This window comes from Neovison vison, chromosome 1, assembly GCF_020171115.1.
Source record: "Neovison vison isolate M4711 chromosome 1, ASM_NN_V1, whole genome shotgun sequence".
NCBI classification, from domain to species: Eukaryota; Metazoa; Chordata; class Mammalia; order Carnivora; family Mustelidae; genus Neogale; species Neogale vison.
Window position 1 is genome coordinate 174,384,549 of NC_058091.1, and position 25,802 is coordinate 174,410,350.

The 25,802-nt window shown below is 45.7% G+C and overlaps 1 protein-coding gene across 1 annotated transcript; it reads left to right on the forward strand.

Annotated features, from left to right (window-relative positions):
- Positions 1 to 20,440: 20,440 nt before the first annotated feature.
- FAM170A (family with sequence similarity 170 member A) lies at positions 20,441 to 24,936 on the forward strand. Its single transcript, XM_044239925.1, has 5 exons — positions 20,441 to 20,572; positions 22,523 to 22,663; positions 23,399 to 23,688; positions 24,452 to 24,510; positions 24,895 to 24,936. Exons 1-5 carry the CDS (start codon positions 20,503 to 20,505, stop codon positions 24,920 to 24,922), a joined length of 588 nt encoding a protein of 195 aa, XP_044095860.1. The 5' UTR covers positions 20,441 to 20,502; the 3' UTR covers positions 24,923 to 24,936.
- The last annotated feature ends 866 nt before the right edge of the window (positions 24,937 to 25,802 follow it).

Here is a 25,802-nt window from a genome sequence, read left to right on the forward strand (position 1 = left end):
GGGTGTGTTGTCATGATTCTCAAACGTTTTTGCCCCAGGTGGAATTGAGCCACCCTTGCCAGGGGCCGGGCTAAGTAATCTGCTCAGGTTCTCTCTCAGGAGCTTTTGTTCCCTGAAAGCCTTCTGTAGAGCTCTGGAGGATGGGAATGAAGATGGTGGTCTCCCAATCTCAGCCCAGAGGAGCTGAGAACTCAGGGCTCCACTCCTCAGTGCACCCTTGGAGAAAAGCAGTCAATCCCTCCTGTCTCCCTTGTCTCTGGCCACGCTCTGAGCTCACCTGGCCTGTGATGGAGCATTATTGTCTTTGACACACAGCCCTGTTTGGAGTCTCCAAACCCAGCAGATTCCTGCCATGTGCTCGCGCCGCTCCTCCCAGAGAGGAAGACAAGTCTTCCGGATCTGCTGCTTGTGGGGTCCCTGCTCGAAGAGCAGTGGCCCTACTGTGCCTCGGATCATGGTTTAAGGTAACCCTGAGCTGAGAGCTCACTCCTTGGCTCCACTTCTGCAGTTGGCTTCCCTGCTCTGATACCTGGGAGCTCTGACACAGTCATACACCCCCGGTCTTTCTGTGACCCCAAGGGACCTGAGACCACACTGTCTCCATGAGGACTCCACCCTCACTTAGCCTCTGGAGCCACATCCCTCAGTGGAGCAGATTTCTAAAAGTTCGGATTTTGTGCTCCGCTGCTCCACTGCTTGCTTGGTGCCAACCCCTCCCCCTGCGGTGTATCTTCCCATCACTTCAGATTCACTTCTCTGCAAACCCTACCTTCCAGAAAGCGGTTGCTCTTCTCTTCCTAGAACTGCTGCTCTTCTCCTTTCGATCTCCTGTTGAGTTTGTTGGTGTTCATAATGGTTTGATAACTGGCTTTCTGTGGTAATGGTCTCACCAGGATACCAGTTTGTACCCAAGGAATGTCTTCAAGTGTGTTGTTTCATCACTGTGTCTTTTAGAGGTGATGCTAACCTAACCAGTAGAGTACTTTTCAGTATTTCTGTTGCATAGACTGTTTTTTTTTTTTTTAGTGTGTTATTATGGTAGAGTATGTGTATTCTTTGTGGCTGTCCAGATTAAATAAACAAGCAAACAAAAACTAATGATGCTCTGAAATAACACTTGTAAAATCCATTACCATTGACTTTGAGCAGTGGCCTCATTACCTTAAATTCAAAGCAGATTTGTGGGCTCCCACATAATAACAACTTACCTTTTTCTAGTGATTGGAGCTTTAAAGGTTGATTTCATCTGTAGACATCCATTTGGTCAATCAACTAGTCGATTAACAGGTCAGTCTTGTATTAGAACCTGTTACATGACGCACATTGGTCAGCATGATTTGGGGATTCCAAAAATAAATTAAGGCAAGTTTTTAATCCATAGAGGGGAGAAGGAAATAGCAAGAAGTGTGCTCAAATGCTGTGATTGAAGTTGTAAACCCCACAATAGGGACACACGGCAAGGACAGGTGGTTCTGACTAAGGGAGGAGGTAGTGAACAGGAGAGCTTTCATAGGGGAGGGGTCAGTGAACAATCTCTTATGGGATCCTCAGTAGGGTCACAATCATCTAGCTGGAACCTGACTCAGAGGGGTGAAGCATTGTCTCCCAGGTGATCCTGCTCTTAAGATTTCAGAAGCCTTTTGTCCCATCCCACACTATCTCCCTGCTCCCCACACAATCCCTGAAATGTTCACCTCATGTTCTAGCAGAGATGAGAGAGAAGTAAAGGCCAGTGAATGTGGGACAAAAGATGACGCTTATTCAAAAGGAACGTGGTTCCCAGAGTAACCAGAAAAACAACGTGATTGAAAATGTTATTCATCCATAAAAAGAAGAGAGAAAGCCAAACCCAAAGATGGAGTTGAGAGCTGGGAACAATGGCTTTGTTAACAACATTCACAGGCCTGTGGGATTTCTCAGTTGTACAGAGTGTTGAGGAAAGTTATTTGAGAAATATTCAAGGTACTTTGATGTTGTTTCTCCTGGGCAATGTGGAGCTTGTTTTTTGGAGGTTGGGCAACTAACATGAAATTGGGGAGGAAATGGCATTTAAAAGAATGACCTACTTCTTCTGTTACCACTCACGGATTCCAGTGTAATCTTTTTCTTATTCTCTTCACTGGAATCCATTAGTTTTTGTGGGAAGAGTGATTCTCTTCAGTCATACTCTCCGTGTGTGTGGCCATATTTCTTTAGGTTGGTGGGATATTGATTGGCAGAGAGCCTTCAGAAAATACCCATGTGTCCTTAAGATGCCAGGGACAAAAGCAACTTGGTACTGGGACAGATTTTCTTTGTTCTTTGAGGGAAAGAATAATATTAATTATTACTGGGTATTAGAAGGAAACATCACTCCCAGATTTCTAATATGAATTAAACTGCCCACAACTGATGGGAAGGCATTTGATCTTCATTTTCTTTGCTCTGTACTTTAGGTAATGATGAGCTGGGGAGGTACATTTTACAATTTTTAAAATTATAATACCACATTTAGGGAAGCAGGTATTTTAACTTAGCTGAAAGCAAAGTCCTATTACTCCAATGGACAAGGTCACCCCTTATTATTTATGATCCTTTATAGTTAAAAAAAGTTTCACAAGATCTCTTATGGCCCTCATAAGAATCCCAAGGAGGTGCATAGGAGATATTGTCTGCAAGATTTTTATTATTATTATTATTTTTTAATCCACGAAGAAACGGAAGCCCAGACAGCATGAGCAGAAGGCTCTGCCTAATAATAATATTTTTGTTACCCTCTGGTCTAGTGTTGCTTAGTTCTGTTAAAATAGACTGAGGCGTATTACAGATTTTAAGTTAATCTGAGCAAAAACTGATTAAATCCGGAAGTGGTTAGGAGTGGCCTACACACAGAGGCTCCAGAGGGATTTTATATTATAGATAGGATTCGGAAGCAAAGCGAGGGAAAGATATGATTGGCTGTAAGTCAGCATTTGCCTTATCTGGAGTAGGTTTGTTGGCTGTCTATAATGGGTTGTCCTAAGATCTTGATTCCTTAACCTTGAGGCATTCACAGGCTTAGGTTCTGGTTTGCTTCTATAGGCTGCTAAGGCATTAGAAACACCCCCCAGTCTAATAGCTTCCTTGTTTAATTGACTTCATGGCTCTTTACATTATACGGCTTCTTTGAAGAGAAATCCTCTCATGGACACAGTCTGTACCCCTAATCCTGACCTGCCATTTCTCAAATATGTGTGCGTAGTTGCAAGGGAATCTGAATGAGAAAAATGGAGAATTCAGTCACCAGCCCATTCCACACAGAAAAGTAAGACAGATCATATACCCCACTGGTCTAATAGTTTGGATTACTTTGGTATTTGAAGAGCAGAACCTAATTAAATTCTAGGAATCCAGAATCCTATTTCTCTTACTGGGAACACCTGCCACCAGAAAGAGTGAGTTTGAATGAACACAGCCCACTGGGGAGCCTCATTTTAACTCTGTGTACAGTTTAAATTGTAGAAGGAGAACAGAAGGAAGTGATATTATTGGTGTCAGCCCATTTTCTCAGGCCACACTAGCCTGGAGTTTTCAAAGGGGTCACATGAATGGTTATAACCCATATTTTTAGCTTTTGATCCCTTTGATGGTTATAAACCCCTGGCTTTCCTGCCCACCCCTGAGGGAATCCCTGGAGCTCACCCTCTATGCCCTCTCTTGTTCTGTCCACCACCCGTGTGCTTTGCGATGGGTTTTCTTCCTCCCCTGCCTCAGCCCCATGCAGGTCAGGCTGGGTGTCCTCAGAGGGGACACAGAATTTACTGTGTTGGCGGCCTCCCCCATTAACGTTCTTGCCTCTGCCTCGGATTTCGTTCTCAGCGTTCTTTTTTTTTTTTTTTTTCAATTTATTTATTTTCAGAAAAACAGTATTCATTATTTTTTCACCACACCCAGTGCTCCATGCAATCCGTGCCCTCTATAATACCCACCGTTCTTAATGTAAGCAGATGATGCGGTCTTCTCCCTTTGGGGATAAGCGTGGATCTCAAGGCAGAGTGCAGTTGTGAGCACATGGTCCCTTTTCTTTTTAGAATAGAATTTACCGGAGATGTGAGTCATTGAGGTTGGGTAGGCCAGAGACAAGGTTCAAGCTTGGGCACCCAAAATATCAATATTTGGTGCACAACCCAAGTTGATTCCCACTTCACATCCCCGCTTCTATTTTCTGTTCTCTCTTTCATCCTTGACTTTTGTTTCTTTGGTTAATTGATTTTTTTCTTCTTTTTTAAGTCTGTGCTCATCAAGTGAGAGATGCTTTAAAAGACAAAAGTCCTTAGGCCAAATCTATCTCCCTGACTGAACGAAAAGAAATGGGGGAAACCCACAGAAGCAAAGTGATGTGTTCCCCTTGAGAAGAGGAACATCCTCCTCCCCCCGGGGGGTGGTGAGTGACATGGAAACAGCAGGAATGGGCTGAACGGTAAGGGATCTGGAACTCAGAGATATTTTATGTACAAAACAAGTCTGAATTGGGCTATAAAAGCCGTGTTTAGAATGACCCAAGGGAGGCAGAGCTGGCCGGCTGGGTTTATGGTTGTCCTGCCCCTGTTTCTCCATCCAGAGTGAGGTGAAGATTCCCTGCTCTGAACTGAGACTCCCAGGAATATTATCAGGAAGCCATTTTCCCCCTTTACATTCCCAACATCTACCCAAACCACCCTGAGTCCATGTCTTTTCTTATCTGTCTCTTCAAAAAATATTTTTCTCATTCAAGAATAATGAACATACAGTGTTACATTAGTTCCAGGCGTACCACATAATGATTCAGCAATTCTATACCTTTCTCAGTGCTCATGATGGTAGGTGTACTCTTAATCACCTTCCTCTCTTTCCCCCATTCCCCCACTCACCTCTTCTCTTGTAACTTTCTGCTTGTTCTCTGTAGTTAAGAGTCTTGTCTCTTTCCTCCTTTGTTCATTTTTTCAGTTTCTTAAATTCCACATGTGAGTGAAATCATGTGGTGTTTGACTTATTTCACTTCTTGAATTCCCTCTAGCTTCCTCCATGTTGTTGCAAATGGCAAGGATTTATTCTTACTTTATTTTTTAATGACTGAGTAATGTTCCATTGCATTCCATATCATATATATCTATCACGTCATGGACATACCATAGACATTACCGAATGTCTATTCTTGAGTTGGTAGACACTTAAGTTGCTTCTGTATCTTGGCTATTGTCAGTAATGCTGAGATAAACATATGTGTGTTTATATCTTTTCAAATCAGTGTGTTCTTATTCTTTGGGTAAATACCCAACAGTGGAATTACTGGATCATATGGTAATTCTGTTTTTAATATATTTTTAGAAGCCTCTATACTGGTTCCCACAGTGGCTACACCAAGCTTGCATTCCCACCAGCGGTGCACAACAGTGCCTTTTTTCCTATTCTTCCTGAAAAACCACGGATAGGATCAGATGCAACCTGACAGTTTGGACTCTGTTTGTTGAAAGGTGTTTCTCAACCAGGTAACATTTATTATTTATTTATTTATTTATTTATTTATTTATTCCAATTTATTTCTTTTCAGAAAAACATTATTCATTATTATTTCACCACACCCAGTGCTCCATGCAAGCTGTGCCCTCTATAATACCCACCACCTGGTACCCCAACCTCCCACCCCCCCGCCACTTCAAACCTATTTATTTATTATTTTTGTTGAAAGGTGTTACCTCAACCAGGTACCACTTATTTATTATTTTTTGAAAGATTTTATTTTTCAGTCCTCTCTACACCAAACATGGGGTTTGAACTCATAACCCCGGGATCAAGAGTCACATGGTCTCCTGACTGAGCCAGCCAGGCATCTTGCAACTAGGTCGCATTTAAAAGGCCGCGTGAGGGCGCCTGGGTGGCTCAGTGGGTTAAGCCGCTGCCTTCAGCTCAGGTCATGATCTCGGGGTCCTGGGATCGAGTCCCGCATCGGGCTCTCTGCTCAGCAGGGAGCCTGCTTCCTCCTCTCTCTCTCTCTGCCTGCCTCTCTGCCTACTTGTGATCTCTCTCTGTTAAATAAATAAATAAAAAAATATTAAAAAAAAATAAAAGGCAGCATGACATGGGGGAAAATAATGCAGTAGTTTGGTTGTCACTAGACCTCGAATTTTTCTTTTCTATTAACCCTGTCATGTTATCAGTGTACCTACCTTCTCTACCTCCCCTCACAGCTCTCCCTGCCACAGGTCTCCCCCTTCAACTCTCTCTGCTGCTGATTTGTAGACAGGCTCATCTACATGATGTCTCCTTCTCTAAAGCCCTGAGCATTTAACTGTGGAAAATGTTCTCCCATCCAAGGAGTTTCTTCAGTCCCCAGTGCGAACTCTGTCATTGTTGCGGGGAGAGGTTCTCTCATGCATTTATTGAGCACCTTCTATGTACAAGGTGCAGATCACTGTGCAAGACACCCTTGACCTGAGTCATTAATCCTTAATCATGATGATGAGAAGAGACACGTAGCTCTCCTCTGTGCCAGACCCTGTTCTCATCTGTTTACATAGATTCTCTCATTTAAATCCTCCTCCTCATCTCTGTGAAGTTGGTACTATCCTGATCATTTCACAGATGACCGCCTGAGCCTTCAGGAAGTAATGCACACAAACAAATGTCCCCAAAGTCCTACAGCCAATCTCAGCCGTACATCAGGCCAGGACAATGATCCTCTCTTTACAGACGAGGATGCTGGGGTGCTAGTAGCCTAAGGAAAACCGCTCAAGGTCACAGAGCAAGGGCATCACACACCTGCAAGTCAAATTCCCATCTCCCTCTCTCCACAGCCCAGATCCTCTTCATTTTGCTGCTGTGCCTTCCCAGAGGCAATTCTGACTTGTCATAAACTGCAGACCGTGGCACTTTTAATGAAGGAAAAGTTTGCCAAATGAAAAGCAGATTAATGAGATATTTGGGATGCTTTGCGGTAAATAAATCTCTTTCAGAATTCTCATCTTCTCCCACTCAAACTGCGAAAGCTGTAACAGCAACAATTACCTCAATCCTGTTGCGACTGTGTGGGAGTGAACTCTGAATTTTATTGCTCAGGGTAGACACCGGAGACCAGCAAAACTTTCCTCTGGTTTCTGGAGCCATAGGTCAGAAACTGGATGTATCAGATGCTAGCTTTTGTCAATGGCCTCTGCTTGCCCTTCCTGTTTTTGCCGCATCTTGGAACACCATTACTGGAGGAGACAAATAGAGCTAAAAACTGGGTCAAAATTAAAAATGTTAGAAAAGTCAGGGTGCCTGGGTGGCTCAGTTGGTTAAATAAGCATCTGCCTTCAGCTCAGGTCATGATCCCAGGGTCCTGGGATCGAGTCCCACATCCAGCTCCTTGCCCAGCGGGGAGTCTGCTTCTCCTTCTCCCTCTGCTCCTCTGCCCCTGCTTGTATGTGTATGTGCTCTCTCTCAAATAAATAAATAAATAAATAAAATCTTTAAAAAAATTTTAGAAATGTCACTGCTAACCTAGAGCAACCTTTGAACATGACTGCCTCAGACTTGAAGGGAGTGTTTTTTTTGTTTTTTTTTTTAATTTAAATAACGGATAACTTTAGATACTTCCTGGGAATTGTCAAATATCCCTGGGGGAACTAAGTAGTCCGAATAGAAGTGTGATTATTTCTGTGTGATACTCAAGTGAATTTGAAGGCAGATACCCACAGTTGTATTCCAGAAGGAAGTGTGTGTCTCCTCATGCTAGGTGTCGAGGCTGTGAGGACAGACAAGTCTCCATCCCTTTCCCTCAGGGCTAGTCATCTACTAGGAGAAATAATATGTACCCAGGAATAATCTGTGCTTTGAGGGGTAACATTTCTTTTATTGTGTATCTACATAGACCAAGCAATGTATCCAGCACTTCCAGTAAGGACTTGGCAGAAGAAGAGGGTTATCCCCATTTCTGTGGGAAGAAACTAAGGTTTAGATTCAGTGGCGTGAGCCAATTTATTAATGCGGCTTTGATTCAGACTCCCGTAGTTGGAAAGACAGACCTGTGCTCTTTCCTCTCCGTTCAGCTATTAATCTGCTATTAATCAGGTGGGATGCCAATTGTCATTTAATGGTTTACCTTACTGGGTATGCCGTCAGGGGATTTAAAGGCTTATGCAGTTAGCTTATCTAGCTGTGTAACACTTAGAGACAACCATTTTTTTTTTAAGATTTTATTTATTTGAAAGAGAGAGCGCTCCCAGAAGTGGGGGGGTGGAGGGGCAGAGGGAAAGGGAGAAACAGACTTCCCAGCTGATATGGGCTCGATCCTAGGACCCTGAGATCATACCTGAGCCAAAGTCAGAGGCTCAACCCACTGAGCCACCCAGGCACCCCTAGAGATGACCATTTTTTGACTTGGGGATGTTTTGAAGAATCTTGGGCAACTCAGATAATTGCCAGATTTTTAAAAAAGTCATGTGCAAAACAGAACACTTCATCCATTTATTGTGCTGTTGTGTTTGTGGAGTGAGGGCTTGTGGATGGCCTTTGGGTGGGGATAGAAAGGGTCTGGATACCACTTGGCTATATTACTTGGTAAGAAATAATGGTTTTGAATTGTGCCATGGTTATTTTAGATTGGCTGAGTCAGCCCCACTGGACTTCACAGTTAGATGTGATTATTTCACATAATCAGGTCATGATCCCAGGGTCCAGTCTTAGGAGAAATATCTGTAATGGGGGAGGCAAGAGCCCCATTCCACTTGGCTTTGGTCAGACCTCCACTGGAGTACCATGTTCAGTTTTGGGGAATGCATGTTATGGCAAAAAGCAACTAGGACACATTCAGGAGAAGGACGAATGGCGAAGAGGAAATGAAGTGTGGATGTTTGGAGGAACAGGGGTCTGTAGCTGAAAGAAAGATCCGAGGGGCTGAGATGCCAGTCTTCAAAACTGGGAGGATGGGGCCCCTGGTGCCTTAATTGGTTGAGCTTCCAACTCTTGACCTCAGCTCAGGTGTTGTCTCAGGTCATGTGTTCAAGCCCCACACTGGGCTCCATACTGGGCATGGAGCCTACCTAAAAAAAAAAAAAAAAAAAAAAGAAAAGAAAAAAGAGAAGTTAATGTACTATCTTACAGAAGAGGAATGTTGATTTGTTACTTGTGTCTCCCCTCCGCCCCCAAGAGATAACAACTAGAAACAACAGCCTCTGGGGAAGATGTGTCCTTACAAGGAAGAATTTTTCGTTATACTCACCCACAAATAGAGAATTGCTGTTTTTGTTCTTTTGGTTTTTGGGAAGTAGTGGATTCTTAGGCCTTGACAGTGTAGGAATCTGAGCCGAGTAATTACTTGGTAGAGACACTGCATAGGAAATTCAAAATTACCAGGGGAATTGGATTTCAAAAGCATCAAACTTGTTGCCAACCGTGAACATCTCAGCAGCACTGGACTGTTTTTCTAGGCTTTGCCTCCACTTTGGTCATAGTTAGGATATACTTTTTGGGGGGTGGATGGCAGGAAATGGGAAGGACCCACAATGGCTGAGCAGTTTTTTGGACCATCCTTATTTGTCTACCATTTTTACTTTCCCTTTCCGCAATAGGCACAGGCTCACTTTAGACGACTGTAGGTACACAGGAAACCTGTGGGTATAGCTGTGTAAATCGTGACCCTCAACTTAGCCCACCAGCTCCTGCCACTGGGTTCTTTAAATGTTATTTGAAATGATTTTTATCAAGTATCAAATCAGAGATCCAGTTTTGTCATGCTCCAGGCCTCAGACCGTCTGACTTGACTGCTGGTACAAATTCTAGGTTTTTGAAACTTATGGATGCCTACTCTCTCTGGGAAAGACAGTACTTGAATTCTTTCCTAGATTTCAAGGAGATGGAAATTGGGGGTCATCCAAGAGACAGAGAACCAGTCAAAGGGTTTCGTTACACACATCAAAGGAGCTTTAAAAATTACTCATAAGCTAGTACAGGGCTGCCAGGTCTGTGTTAGGTAAGAACGTTCAACTGTTTCGAGCCTCTACCGGCTTGTTACCCATTTAAGGACTGAATGAGATTGGCAGAAGGTTTTTGCTCACAGCTGACAGCCAGACTGTTAAAGAATGAACCAGTAAATATTGCAGAAAAAAAAAAAGTAGGCATTGCACATTTTATTGCTCTCCTCAAGGCAGACACCATGGGCTCATGGCCACATGTCATCATCAGTGACCTCCCTCCTTGCACCTAGAAGCGGGTTTCTCCTCATCCATTACAGACCTATAAACAGCAGAGAAGCATGACTTAGAGATCAAGAGGTGTTCTAAGCATGGGCTTTGTGGATACTCCATGCTCTCCTCCTCATTGAGGATCTCCCACCCATCTTTCAGAAGGGACCCATGAATCTCATTTAATTCCATGACGTGATGTCAAAGGTATTAGGTTCATGGAGATTTTCCAAGCCCTACTAACTGCGTTTTGAAGGAGACAGGGCTCGACTCAGAGGAATCCTTTGGGCTGGGGTGTTTCCTGCACACCGGTAATCATCTTCCTCTGCTTCATCAAGCTTCTTAACTTGCTCACGGTATATATAGAACTGCTGAGTCCTGATGGCAATGTTTCTTTTCTAGTTGTGGATCCTACCCCAATTCCTGGGTTCTTTTACAGTTAGGCTTTGATTACTCTGTCGCTCTTTGAACTCCCCAAGTCTCATGTCACTTTGTTAACATGACTAATTTGCAGTGGACATATATCTTTTGTGTTCTTCATACATGTCTTTACATGTCTCAGGAAGACCTGGTCTGTTGCAAATTTAAGAGGAAGTCCAATATTTATTTTTGGTTCTTTCTCACCACCGCATCCAACATCTGCCTCCTTCCCAGATACTGTTCCTTCTTTTCCCAATCTCCACATCTCCTTCCCACAGGAAAAAAAAGGCCCGATTCTCAGCCTCTTTTTCCCTAGTACTTCTTAAAACAGTGGCTGGTAATGTTTCAATTATGGTAGCACCTCTCGGGAGGTCTCAGTATTTGAAATACTGAATCTCTATGGCTGAATTTTAGGCAGTGGAAAAAAAAATAGTTTTAGATGGAGAAGAAGGGAGTTGGGTTGATGACACAGGATAAATAGGGTACTCATTTTAGTTCAGATACGTGGATATGGCGACAAGCCTGGGATAAAGCAGAGGTGACACTTGTGTGGGGGAAAAATAAAAAAAATAAAAGAGCTATCTGGTCAGGACATTGTTTGGTCTAGGGGAAAAGAAGAGCTTGTACTGGGGCACTTTACTTATTTAAGTTTTTGTTTTGGGGGGCTGGGGAAGCAGGTGGGAGAGCTCCCACTAAGTGCAAGGAGCTGACTCCAGAGATCAGGAATCACAGTCTCTCCTTTCCAAGGATTCATACCCTGTTGTGGGGGAAACTAGACACATTCATTCATAGAGTGGCCCAAAAGCACACTATGACGAGAGCTATCATAGACATTTAGCTAAGAGGGCCCCATTCTCAGGATATCTGGAAAGGATTCTTTATGAAGTAGGATTTTGGTTCTACTTAAAACCCCATTGTACATTGGCAGATGCATAGATACAAAGGACATCCTGATGGTTGCTGGAGGGGGAGGGGTGGGGAGAGAAGGGGAAAGGATGGGGAGGATGGATGAAGGGGAGAGGGAGAAACGGGCTTCTCTGTGAAGAACCATAATATTATGGAATGAATATCATACGGATAAAAGGGACAGCACAGGGAGTGTAGTCAGTGGTAAGTACTAGCATTGTATATAAAAACAAAATGCATCGTGTACTTTGACTATCTGTACTTTTTGTTTTTTTGGAAGATTTTATTTACTTTTTTGACAGAGAGTGAGCGAGCACAAGCAGGGGCAGATACAGGCAGTGGGAGAGGGAGGAGCAAGTTTCCTGCTTAGCAAGGAGCCCCGTGCGGGACTCGGAGCCAAAGGTAGATGCTTAACCGACTAAGCCAGCCAGGTGCCCCTGAAAATCTGTACCTTTGAAAGAAATGACTTGAGCAAGGACTGCGCTCTGAGGCGGGGAAGTCAGGTCCAGTGAGTGGAGGCAAGAAGCTGGGTGCTGTGCGTTGCCTGGAAAACTCAGTGGGGTTCTTAACCCTGCAGAGCTTTGAATACGAGGTGGGACATTTTAGATTTTAATGCAGAAGCCATTGACCATTTGAGCAGGAAACTAGTATTCCTTAAGAAAATAACTATGACCTGGCCGGGTTAAAAGCTGGGAAGGACATCCTCGAGTGTTCCCAGTTTGGGGAAGACTGGAAGATGGTCGCTAATTCATCAGATGTGCGCTGTTATCTGCAGGAGCGAAATGAGCAGCATACCTCGGTGCATACATCCTCCTCCTGTCTATGCATTCTTTGTCATCACGGAGCACATATCTGGCAGCCAGGTTAACTTTAGAATAATAAGAACAAAATCGATTTGGAATACATATTTTAGAACCATTTGTTACTTTGCACGGACCTATGAGCAAATAGGATGGAGCTAAAGCATTTACTGTAGTATTTGGTTCTTCAAGGCCTGCCATGCTATTATATATACTTCCATTCAAGCCAAACTCTGGCTCTTGCCACCGTGATCACTCAGAGACCCAGAGGGTCAGCGGAATCATCGAAATAGCGATGTGAGAGTCAAGAGTTTTTCTGCCTGTTGGTTCGAGTCTTTGGAAGATTGCTTCCTTTGTATTCCCTAAATTCAGGGTATAAGAACCGCCCAGACATGTAATCTTTACTAGGTCACACATTTCAAAAGGCGGTGAAATTTTTTTCCAGCTTCACTTGATCTTAGCCAAAAGGCCGAGAAGCGATAAGGCAAGTGTTTTAGGAACTCCTGAGCCCTCTCTCTCCTGAATCGGTTTTGAAGAAAGAAACAGAAAAAACCCAAGCCATATCATGAAAACCCATGCCATATAATACAACTGCATTGTCCTGGTATAAAAATCCTAACTTAGCTTGGTAGGAAAATGTTCTGAATTGTGATCCAAGAGACCCGAGTACTTGGTGTGGTTTTGTAAATATGTGTCTTGATGGTTTTGTCAGGTGTCCTACCTAGTGGGGAGGGATTAGAATCTTTCTACAGGGTCCCTGTGCTATTTATTAGAACTGTTCACAATTATGTTTGCCTAAGGAGTCTGGAAAATGGAGAGACATATGATAAGATTGTGGTCAACAATTTTGGGTAGAAGTCATAGGTTACTTTGCGGACATGACATTCAACGCCGGGGTGAGACTCCAGAATTCTCTTGGCAGTTATGGCCAACACCGGTGGCTTTACCAACCTGAATCTGGAGAGGAGGACATCAAGGAGGGAACTTTTTTAGCCAGCCCACAGTGGGCATCGACGAGGAGTAGGAAATGAAACTTTGTGGTTTTAAACTGCTTTTATTTGGGGGGTTATTTGTTCCAAAAAAATAATGAGGCTTCTTGATTGATATGGTATCCAAAGAATTTAACTGTGATGGTTTGTGGGAAAACTCAGGGATGTAGGAGATGTTTCCTTTCCTTAAATTAAGTTTTACAAAGTTTTCCACAGATAAATGTCCAGCTACTCTGAGGGGAAGTAAATTTTCTGTCATTGGAAAGAGTAAGATATAGACAAGGCAACCTCTTGAAGGCATTACTGTAGAAATTGAAGGTAAAAAAATTGAAGGATATAGTAAGAAAAAGATATTCATTCCTGGTACAGAGCTCCCTAAAGCTCTTGGAATTTCCTAAGTAGTAAGAGCCATAAGGGTGTCTTAGGTTAATGAGGTGACTTTGGAAGCACCTATGGGTGGGGGCTGGTTGCCAGGGGAACAAGCACATGATTAGAGGGTTGGAACTTTCTGTCCCATCCCCCTCCTCTGGAGATGGGGGAGGGGCTGAAGGTTGAATCAGTTGTCACGGTCCAGTGTTTTAATGAATCATGCCTATGTAATGATGCCTCTATAAAAACCAAAAAGGACAGGGTCCAGAGAGCTTCCTGGCTGGTGAAATACATGGAGATTTGGGGAGATTGGTGTGGAAACTCCCTGCCTTTCCCTATACCTTGTGCCATGCCTCTCTTCCATCTGGCTGTTTCTGTGTTCTGTCCTCTCAAAGAAGCCAATAATCTCATAGGCAAAATGTTTCTCTGAGTTCTGTGAGCCACTCTAGCAAAATGACCGAACCCTAAGGTGGTAGATCATTAGAACCTCCCATCTACAGCCAACTGGTAAGGACAGGTGACAACTGGTGTCTGAGGTGTGTGCGCATGTGGAGAGGGGGTAGGTGGGCTAGGGAAGTCTTGTAGGGCTCACTCGTTAACCTGTGAAATCTGATGCTGTCTTTGGGTAGATAGTGTCTGCCCTGAGTTGGGTTAAAGGACACGCAGCTGGTGTTGGAGATTTGCTTGGTGGAACCACTGCCTCCTATGGGGAGAACCGGTACCAGAATCTTAGATTGAATTAGAGAACTTCACGGTCCATTGTCGCTTAAAAGCATTCAGATTTGTAGCTCCTAAGGGTAACTGTTGTGGCTCACATTTGTGCAGCAAGTAGGGTTTATGAAGTGTTTTCTCCAGTGTAAACTTCCTCGCTCTCCTGTGCCTAGCAAGAGGATTTCCATAATGTGCCCACCAGGGAGACATGCACAGGTGGTAAGAAAAACTTGCTTGGAGAAGCAAGCTAATTCTTTATCTGAATCCCATAGCTACCCACCTCTGTTTTTAAACAAATACTCCTCCTTCTGTTTGTTTGTTTGTTTTAGGATTTTATTTATTTATTTGAGAGAGAAAGAGATAGTGAGAGAGAGCATGCACCAGGCCAGAAGATGGGCGGGTTGGGAGAAGCAGGCTCCCTGCTGAGCAGGGCGCCCATTGTGGGACTCGATCCCAGGACCCTGGGCTCATGGCCTGCGCCAAAGGCAGACGCTTACCCAGCTGAACCACCCAGGTGCCCCTGTTTGTTTTTGCTCTCTCTCTCTCTCTCTCTCTCTTTTTTTTTTTTATTAAACTTCTAATTTTTATTTTTATTTTTTTAAAAGATTTTATTTATTTATTTGACACCACAGAGATCACACGTATCGGAGAGGCAGGCAGAGAGAGAGGGAAGCAGGCTCCCTGCTGAGCAAGAGCCTGATGCGGGGCTTGATCCCAGGACCCTGGGATCATGACCTGAGCCAAAGGCAGGTCATGAGCCACCCTGGTGCCCCAAAACTTCTAATTGTTAGATCATTGTGCATTCACGTGCAGTTGTGAGGAAGAATATAGAGATCCCATGGAAACTTTACCCACTTTGGCCAATTGAAGCATATTGTGAAACCATAGTCTGCTGTCATGACCTAGATTTTGAGCTTGACAGTATCAAGACACAACATTTCCATGACTACAAAGATACTTCATGTTGCCATTTTATGGCCACACCTACTTCCTCCCACACTTCCATACCCCTTAACCACTTAACTCTGCACCTATTTTCCATTTGTATAATTTTGGCCATCTCAAGACTGTTACATAAAAGGAATCATCTAGTATGTCATCTTGTGGGACTGGCTTTTTTCCCTCAGTATAATTCTCTGGAGATGCATCCAAGTTCATTCCTCTTTTCTTGCTGAGTAGAATTCCATGGTATGGCTATATCACAGCTTATTTAAACGTTTACCCACTGAAGGATATCTGCGTTGTTTCTAGGTTTTGGCTATTGTGAATAAGCCGTTACCAACATTCATGTGCATGTTTTATGAACAGGCTTTGCCTTTCTCTGGGACAAATGCCCAAGAATGCAATTTGCTGGGTTGGATGGTAGTTGCACGTTTAGTTTTTTTTTTTTTTTAAGAATATGCCATAATCTTTTTTTTTTTTTTTAAGATTTTATTTATTTATTTGTGAGATAGACGGAGAGAACAAGCGGAGGCAGAGGGCAGAGGGAGAAGCAAACTTCCTGCTGAGAAGGAGCCCGATGTGGGGCTCGATCCCAAGACCCTGAGATCATGACCTGCGCTGAAGGCACATGCTTCACTGACTGAGCCATCCAGAGGTCTCTAGAGTGCCCTACTTTCCAGAATGGCTGTCATTTTCTGTTCTTACCAGCAGTGTATGAATGATGGAGTATCTTCCCATTCTCCTCAGCATTTTGTATTGTCATGGCTTTTTATTTGAGCTTGTGTGATAGGTGTCTCCCTGTGGCTTTCGTGCACATGATCCTAATGGCTAATGACATGCAACAGCACTTCGTGTGTTTATTTGCTGTCTGGACATCCTCTTCCCTGAAATATCTCTTCCAGTCTTTTGTCCATATTCCAATTGGATTGTTTCCTTTTTTACTCTGAGTTTGAGAGTTCTTTACATGTTACAGATATTATGTGTTTGTTGGCTTATGAGGTTTGCAAATCTTTTTTTCCAGTCTGTAGCTTGTCTTTTCCCACTCCTTCAAGGATCTTTCGCATAGCAAATGGTTTTAGTTTTTATGAAGCCTAGTTTATTTATTTTTCCTTTTACAGATCATTTCTCTCCTGGATAATTGCAATAGGCCCACTATTTTCTTTTTTCCTATTTTTTTTTTGAAGGAAAGAGATGAATTTGTCTTTATTTTCAGAATTTTTACTTTTTTTTAAACAGCTCCACATCCCACACCCACCGTAGGGCTTGAACTCATGACCCTGAGATCAAGAGTTGTATACTCTGCCAACTGAGTCAGGAAGATGCCCCAGAAAGCTCCCTATTTTCTTGATTCTGTCCTTGCCTCCTGGGTGGCTATTTTTTTTTTTTTTAGAAGACTTTATTTATTTATTTGTCAGGAAGACAAAGAGCTTGAGTGCACAGGCAGGGGGAGTGGCAGGCAGGGGGAAAAGCAGGCTCCCTGCCGAGCAAGCAAGGAGCCTGATGCCCAGAGATCATGACCTGAGCCCAAGGCGGATGCTTAACCGACTGAGCCACCCAGGCAGCCCCCAGTTGGGTATCTAGCAGAGTAATCTTCTTTCTTTTCTTCTTTTCCTTCTCCTCCTTCTCCTTCTTCTTGTTTTGTTAAGTAGACACCACGCCCAGCGGGGAACCCAGCATGGGGTTTAAACTCACAATGGTGAGATCAAAACCTCAGATGAGATCAAGAGTTGGAGGCTTAACCAACTGAGCCCCTCAGGTGTCCCCAGAGTGATCTTTTTAAATACAATTATCCACTCAGGACTCTCCACGGTTCCCTTGTCACTCAGAGAAAAAGCCTGAATCTTGACAATAGCTTACTGTCTGCAGAGTCCCTTATTATGTCTCTTCCTATCTTTCTGCCTCAGCTCTAGCTACACTGGCCTCTTTGTGAAGGTCTAACAGGCCAAGCCACCCCCGTCCAGGACTCCAGTCTCTTCTTTTCATCTGGAAAATGTAACCTTAGTTCTAAACTTTCTCATTTGCCCTGAAGTCTTACTGAAAAGGGCTATTTTGAGGAAAGACTTCCATGACCTCCCATTTAACACAGAAATGCCCCCATTGCCTACAGACCCCCAATTCACCTTGTTTTCTTTTCCTTCATGATACTTGTTAGTATCTAACCTACTCCATATTTTATGTATTTTAAAAATTATCTGTCTTTTCTTTTAGAATTAAGCTCCCTGAGAGAAAATCCTTTTATCTGTTTTGTTCATAACTGTTCAACTATGAGGATCGAGGGAGGTTGGCACATGGTAAAGACTCAGTAAAGATTTATAGAATGAAGAACGAATAAAGAAGGAATGGGTGAGGTATGTTCCAATCTAGCTTTGCCTTACCATGATAAATCCCACAGGTCCTAGCTTGCGAATCCTGAGCTGGTACCGTCAGAACCTTCTTTCCTTTTGTAAAGAGAGGTTCAATTCCTCTTCTTTTGTAACATTTTATTTATTTATCTGAGAGAGAGACAGAGAGAGAGAGAGCATGAGTGGGCAGGGGCATAGGGAGAGAGAGAAAGAGTCTGAAGCAGACTCAGCTCTGAGCCGGGAATGAGATCGTGAGATCATGACCTGGGCTGAAGGGAGAGGTTCAATTCTTTTGGAAATTCTGGGTCTAAGAAGGATGTCTTAAGAAACTTCCTCCTGGGGGGTGGGGTTTTGGACAGTGGGGAGGGGATGTGCTATGGTGAGTGCTGTGAAGTGTGTAAACCTGGCGATTCACAGACTTGTACCCCTGGGGATAAAAATACATTATATGTTTATAAACAAATAAAAAAATTAAAAAAAAAAAAGAAACTTCCTCCTTCTGAACAAACCAAAAAGCAGAAACAGACCCATAAATACAGAGAACAAGTAGATGGCTACCAGAAGGGAGGGGCAAAATGGGGCAAGGGGAAGCAAACAGAATTCCCTTCCTTGGAATGAAAGGATTAGAATACCTAGTAAAGTTTGAACTCTGAATGAAGGCATGATCCTCTGTGGTTCCTCATGCTATTTGTTGAAAGGCTTATGGGATCATTATCGTGGAAGGATCAAACTGACGTCACAGGAACCCACTGATCCATCTCAACATCATTAAAAACAAGCTAGGAACAGTGGGATTTATCACAGTAAGGCAAAGCTCTCTGCTCAGTGGGAAGCCTGCTTCTCCCACTCCTCCCGCTGCTTGTGTTCTCTTCTCTCTCTCTCTCTCTCTCTCTCTCTCTCTCGCTGTGTCTGTCTCTGTCAAATAAACAAAAACAAAAACCCAACAACAACAACAACAACAAAACCTCCTCATCTATTGGGTATAAATACTGTTGCATTTAGAGAGAGAGAAGACACGTCTGAGATCTTCTTCAAAACACAGTTCTCCCGCCACGCCTACACATTCCCAGAAACATCTACACTGGCACAACTGAAGGAAAAGCTAACTGTGTGTATGTGGTGTGGGGGAGGGGTGTGGGGATGGGAGGAGAATGACAGAATATTGGTAAAGGTTCAGTCTGGGTCATAGGTCCATGGAGCCACATCCCCATTAGACAACTTTTTTTTTTTAAACTTTGTGTACGCTTGAAAATTTCTACCACAGGGCGCCTGGGTGGCTCAGTTGGTTGAGTGTCTGCCTTTGGCTCAGGTCATGATCCCGGGGTCCTGCAATCAAGTCCCACATCGGGATCCCTGCCGCTTCTCCCTCTCCCTCTCCTGCTGCTTGTGCTCTCTCTCTCTCTCTCTCTGTCAAATAAGTAAATAAAATCTTTGAAAAAAAAAAGGAAATTTCTGCCGCAGGAAGTTTTGAAAAGCCCTCCTTGCCCCTTCTTACCTAGGGGTTCTCCAAGAAACAGGAAGGTTGAATCTTATCTGCAAATCCTCGCAAGGCTGCGTTTGTCCTGTCTTCGCTCTCTGCTGTTGGAGACCGTGATGTCCAGCAGTGCCCTTCAGATCTGGATTCACCTTGGTCCAGCCGGGCTTCTTGGTGCCAGGGACTTCGGGGAGGTCCGCCTCCTCCCTCTACACCCGTACTACCTTCAAAAGGAGGTGTCTCTCATTTTGGACTGGAATCAAGAGCATGCAGTTGGGTTGCCACTTATAACTGGTAGACGTTTCAGCCCACAAGCAAGGTACACAAGAAAGAGGATGGAATTGTTTTTGTAACTCCGCTTGATTTGTATGTTAAGCCTTGATCCTGCTGGTGTCCCCTTTGGATTTCCACCCATCCCTATTGGGAGGTCATACAGGGCCACCGTGAATGAAGGTTGAGGTGAGAGCATGGTTACTGTTTATTGGGAGGACACACTTACAGCTTCGATGTCCCGCAGATTGGTTGCCGTGCCTCCTTTGGGTTTGGTGGTTCTTGGGTGACATGTGGGACAGTTTGCCATGATTCTGCCTGTATGCCCAATGTAACCTTCTCCTCGTGGAGTTTTCTCCACATCTTCCGCTCTAACCACGCCTTGGAGAACTCCTCCTTCGTGGTCCACAGACTTCTCTCTGACAGTCGGTACCTCTCAACAAGCTAGTAGGAAAAGAAGACAGTAAGTACTGAATTTCAAGAATCCTGCTTCTGTTAGGTTTCTGCTCAAGTGCCCTGTATTATCTGTGGAGTTGGGGATTTTAGAAATAAAAGCCAAGGGGATGAGCACGATTTGCTGCTTTTAGCCCTGCCATGCCCTTCCTCTGGCCAGAGAACACAGAATCTGCTACCTGCCTGAATGCAGAAGAGAAAGGGAAAAAAAATAATAATGATAAAGGGAGAAAGGGGAAAATAAATGAAATGCCAGCAGATGAGTATCTCAAAACACCCTACCCCTCTTAAGAAGATGTGAGTTGAATTCATGGGAGAGATTCCACCAGGAAAAGAGGAATTGTTCTTGAACATGGGGTCTGTGCATTTGCAAAGACTGCGTGGGATCCAGGTCCCCAGAATGCTCTGATGTCATCATTCAGGTCAGAGAACCCCCGCTGGGGGCCGGGTGACCTTTGAACCTTAACAGCCCTGTGCTGGAGCAGGCACTGGGCGGTGTTGCTGGTTCTCTTTGTGGTCTGAGTTCCTCAGCCATTTAGGACACTCGACAATTTTTATTCCTTTCGGGTCACCTCAGCGAATTTCCTGAGAGTCAAGGAGGGCCAGCTAGTAGGGAGAAAGAGGAGCTGGGTGTTAGGCATCTTCTGAGCAACTCCTGTCGCCGGTACCATGAAACAGCGACAGAAGAGGAAACATCTGGAAAGTGAAGAGTCCCCGGAAAGTGCCCAGCAGGGAGGAGGTATGCGCTGGGCACCTTATCTGGGGCACAAAGGCTGCTGCCAGCCCGGACCTTCTCTAGGAAGCTGGGGTGGAGGAGGATGCGTCCCTGGGGAAGTAGCCGAGGACGCTGTCGTTTCTCTCCTGAGCATCCCTGTGGTGTGAGATGGCAGGGGAGGGCCACGTGCCCCTGCCTGGAAGGGGGGTCAGCATTGCCCGCCTGAGGACTTCTCTCTTGAGGCGCTCGGGGCTGGAGCTCTGTTGGACTCATCACAGGCCAGGGTCCTACTTGCCCAGACCTCCAGGGGATGGCTTTTCTCAGTCCTGTATTCTCTCTCATTCTCTTTGTTCCACCTTCCTGTGGGGTCACTGGGTGGGCGCAGGGAGGTTGTGAAGGATGCCGATGAAGATCTATGGGTTCCGCTGTCCCATTACCAAAGAGCAAGGAGAAGCCTTGTTGAAAAATATTTTGAGGAGCAAGAAAGGAGATTGTCTAGCGATAGCATCATACTGAAAGCATGGAGATGGTATTCCTTCAGCAGGAAGAATTTATCAACGGGTCCGTAGGAGTCTGTCTGATCTACAGATGTGGGGCTCGGCAGCGGCGATCAGGGGAAGGGAGGGCCTTTCAGAGACTAGGTTCAGATGGATGGGGGTGAGAAATGGTGTCAGGGCCCTGCAGGGAGCTCTGAGAGCTGTGGATTGACTCCCCAGGGTCCCTGTAAACTAGTAGCTTGCCTGGAGAGAGGGTGTGGTCACACTGGGAGCCAGCTGGAGCCTTCTGGCCCATATCAGAGGTCCGCAGTGTCCGCAAGGCACAGGACTGGGCATATAGGATGAGCCCTGGGACTGGAGGCCTGGACGGGAGGCAGATTTTCAGGCAGCAGCTGTAGGACAGAAAAGGTAGTGATTGGTGGGGTATTTTTGCCTCTGTGTGTATGATGGGTGGGGGGAGCAGTGGGGAGAATTCGGATAGAGTATCCTCAGATGTGAAGTCGGCCTTGTAGAGTTCCTGTCACCATGCCTGGATCTGGGAGACATTCAAAACATGTAAGCATGAATGCAGAACTCATAATAAGGGAGTTTCACGAGAGCATCACTTATACATCTGTATACACTTTGTACAGAAAAAAAGTCGCACATCTCTGCACACCTGATTTTATCAAACCACACAGAGATCATATAGGTAGATATGCATGTCATTGCTACACTGTGTTCACAAACCATCCACGGATGTCAAAGTCCTCTCCTCTTACTCTGAGCTCTGGAGTTTGAGTATATCCCAAAATGCCGTATGGGACATACTTACACTAAAAATAGGCATCGCCCAAGTATTATATGGGGAAAGCTTGCACTAAAAAATTGTTTGTGGTTTAGCTGAAATGCAAATTTTTCTGGGTATTCTCTGTTTTTGTTTGCTAATTCTGGCAACCCTTGTGTACTTAATGCCAGCTAACATATCATACGTTTACTGTACTTATATCTAGTGTCTGTCTTCTACTAGAATGTTCAGCCTTACCAGAGTCCAGAATAGTGCCCAATACATAGTAGCTACTCTCTATTTTTGAGTGAATGAATAAATGATTGACTACACACCCTAAGTACATGCCATATTCTATAAAATGGTTATGTGTCACCCCATTTCAGAGTTGTGAACACCAACTTTGCACCAAACACCGTACCGATGCGTATGTACCCTCCTCATCATGCCACCCTCACATTTGTGAAAGGTTTGGCTGATACACATGATGTTCACATTTCAGACCTACTCAAGCCTTCAATCCTAAGCAGACACTAACAAAGTAAGTGTTGATAGTAATTCAATACAGGAGTAGCCACCCGAGACCAGGCTTTGAACCGTGTGTATTCACTGCACTTGACATACATCATTTGGTTGATATTTGTTGGACGGACAAATGATGTCCAGACATGGCTCGCACACCATATTTCCGAGGCTTTCCTATCTTTCCAGGGGTCTCAAAGTCACAGGAGGATGCCCCTCAGCTTGAATCAACTGGGGTGGCCAAAAGTTGGGACACGGCGGTGGGGGACGTGTCATCTGTCTCTGAATACTTCTCCTGTGTCTCTTCTCCACGCAAGCTCATCTGTGTTGGTAAGGGTTCAGGGCTCCTTGAGTGTGGGGCACATAGACCCAGGAGAGGCCAAGAAGAAACCCAAGACAATCAGAGGTGGTCAGGGCTCCTCGGAGGAGCCCAGGAAGCTGGCATCGCTGTTAGGAGAGCGTGGGTATGAGCTCAGTGTGTATGTGTGGAGGGGATCCCTGCTGCAACCACAGTGGGGATGTTAAGAAGCATGAGCCAGAAAGATCTGGGCTGGAAGTATGGTGCCCAGAGATGGGATGAAGGAGCTATGTAAGTTGTGCCTTTGCCGTTGCCTCCAAAGAAGGACAGAGCTCCTCAGCCCAGGTCTCCAGCCCTGGAGCAGGACCGTCCAGCTCAGATCCCTGCACCCCGAGGCAAACAGCTGTGCTCCACACCATGTACATTCATTCTCAGCACACAGCTCCTGCCCCCGAGACATGGGATCTGGGTCATCATTTCCTACATGACTGTCCACATTCCACAAGCACACTGATGGTATCACAGATAACACACAACCCACCCAAATCCCAGACATTCCACAACCCCTTGCCACCCTGCTCCACACCCCTGGATACTGACACCCTGCCAACATCCTTACACATGCATGAGAAGGGCCTAGAGGACACCACCCCGGGTATGAACACTGACCCCAGGCTCCCCACACCATGCATCTTCAATGTGAAGACCCCCTCAACTTCTGGCCCGCCCCCTACTCACATTCTTATGTCTCTTACTTCCTTTCCCAGGACTCCGCCGAGTACCTCAAGACAGTCCCCAGCCTAGATCACCCCTAACCCAGGTTCAGGAACAAGGGGAGACTGCTGCCCCCTCACACCGAGTCTCTTCATCCCCTTCGTCCTATAAGACCTGTGTGTCCTCTCTGCACACAAACAAAGAGGAAAAGGGCATGAAAATATACTACATGCAGGTACAAATGAAAAAGGGCGTGGCTGTCTCCTGGGAGACTGAGGAGACCTCGGAGTCACTAGAAAAGCAGCCAAGGATAGAAGAAGTGACCCTTCCCGAGGATGTGCAGGTAGGGACTCCCCCCTCTGACGTGTCCACCAGAAAACTGCTGTCTGACAGTGAGCCCAGCGGGGAGGAGAAGGAGCACGAGGAACGGGCAGAGTCCGACAGCCCACCTGGGTCACCCGCGGTTGAGGAGAGACCCAGGGCCAAGACCCCCGACTGGCTGGTGACCATGGAGGCCGGTTACAGGTGCATGGCCTGCTGCCGGGTCTTCTCCACCCTGGAGGTCCTCCAGGAGCACGTGCAGCATGGCATCCAGGAAGGTTTCAGCTGCCATGTGTTTCACCTCACCATGGCCCAGCTGACAGGCACCGTAGAAGCCATAGGCACCTGTGAGGAGGAGAAGGATGAGAAGGGGGAGGAAGAGCAGGAGAGGCAGGAGGAGGAAAAGGAGAAGGAGGACAAGCGGCCCCCGCAGGAAGACCTCAGCCCAAAGCGACCTTGGAGCCAGTGCCCAGGCTGTGTGTTCCATTCTCCAAAGGACAAGAAGTGAGCAGGGGCTGGGTCTGCTGCGGGAGCCATGCCTTCTCCGAGCTGCCCCTGTTTCTCCCGCCCAGGTTCATCCCTCCAAGGAGGGAGAGCTGGGGGCTCTCAGACCTCAGAGGACACCTGAAGGTTGGGGGCGGGGCAGGTAACTACAGCCCCTGGCTTCTTGTCCAGGCCTCTAATAAAGATCTGACTGGAAGTGGGGGTTTATCCTGAACTTTTCAGGCGAACAGAGCACCTTTCTTCTTGAATTACGGAGCATCTTTGTTCTGGTTTCCACACAGCCACTGAGATTCGAGAGCCAGAAGATCCCAGAAGATGGTGTGGCCTTCTCTTGGGAGAGGTAAGGCCTGAGGCTGGCATCGTCTGAGCCAATGTCATGAGGTTGCGGAGGAATTTAGGGAGACTGAGAGAGCTCGGCACAACCTCAAGGGCCGGGAGTGTGTGAAGCGGGGACAAGGGGCCTAGCGGGAGCAGAGGTCTGAGGGGTGAGGGCCAGAGCCAGAGATCCCAGAGTGAGAGAGGGGCGAGAAACTCGGAAGTGAGGCCCCAAGAGATCTGGAAACGGTCCAGCACCTTGACTGGGCTGTAGCTGTTTTGGAAAGAAACCCACTCTGGTGTGCATGGTTCTGGGCTTTAAGACGGAGGTGAAGGGTTACTCGGACTCGTGGGACTCCCGTTGCTTTTGTCTCTTCCTGCTGTGCCTTATCTGTTGAATTGCTTCCAGGGAGAAGACAGGACCCTGGGGAGAATAGCAGACAGGATGCCGACGACGTGAAGGAAGACGAAGGAACCAGCGCTCTGTCTAGCATCACAGGACCGTATAAATGTCTTATGCAATAAAGGCTGTTTCCCACACTTCACCTGGATATATTCTTGAGTCAAAATTGTCTGTCCCCCATGTGCACTGGTCTCTCTAGCGGCTGGCAAACCAGGTTTCATGTAAGTGCCAAAGACCCCCACGGTCCTTTTGCAGAAGCAGCAGTACTCACGCCCCTGGGACGGATGAGGCTTCCGTGTGACCATTTTCACAAGGCTGGCTTCCACATCTTGCAGGAGACCGGGACAAACACGCTGAGTTCCACTGAGGTTGCTGGTAAGTAGCAGGTGCTCTGGAAACCGTGTCCCATGGGTCGTGACTGCAAGCACCGGGACGGTCTTTGGGGAGCTGGTGGGTGCTGTGTGTGTCTCCCCAGTTCTGGCCTGGACGGAGGCCTTTTAGTTGTAGCTTTGCAAGGAAGTACCAGGGCAGAGGAGAGATGCCTTCATGTGGAAGCTGTGCATGGAACAATTTCTTCTGGGGTTGGTGGGACTTCGTCACGGCACTCGCAAAGAAGCCGCTTGACCACAGTCAGGAATTGGAGGAAGACACAGCTGTAATCAGAGGTTCAGCCAAGAAGCTTGGAAGCTTGGATATTTCCAGTTCTGATGTTAATGGGTCAGTTGCCAAATAAATTCTTACTCCAGCTGCTCAAGTTTGGGATGCTGTCATCCCTGAACTTCATCCTTACCCCACTGTTACCAGCACCCCCAGAACTACAGATGTCTGGGAGGGCCTGAAGAATCATTTCAATGTATGAGGCTGTCCATGGACGGAGAGGTAAGGGGAGGGTACAATGTGTCTTTCTAATCTGA

What these genes read in the sequence shown, in the direction of transcription:
- FAM170A (XM_044239925.1), top strand. Translation starts at nt 20,503, where the DNA reads ATGAAACAGCGACAGAAGAGGAAACATCTGGAAAGTGAAGAGTCCCCG. An exon ending in AAGTGCCCAGCAGGGAGGAG is followed by an intron (nt 20,573 to 22,522) that starts GTATGCGCTGGG and finishes CTATCTTTCCAG; the next exon opens with GGGTCTCAAAGTCACAGGAG. An exon ending in CCCTTCCCGAGGATGTGCAG is followed by an intron (nt 23,689 to 24,451) that starts GTAGGGACTCCC and finishes GTTTCCACACAG; the next exon opens with CCACTGAGATTCGAGAGCCA.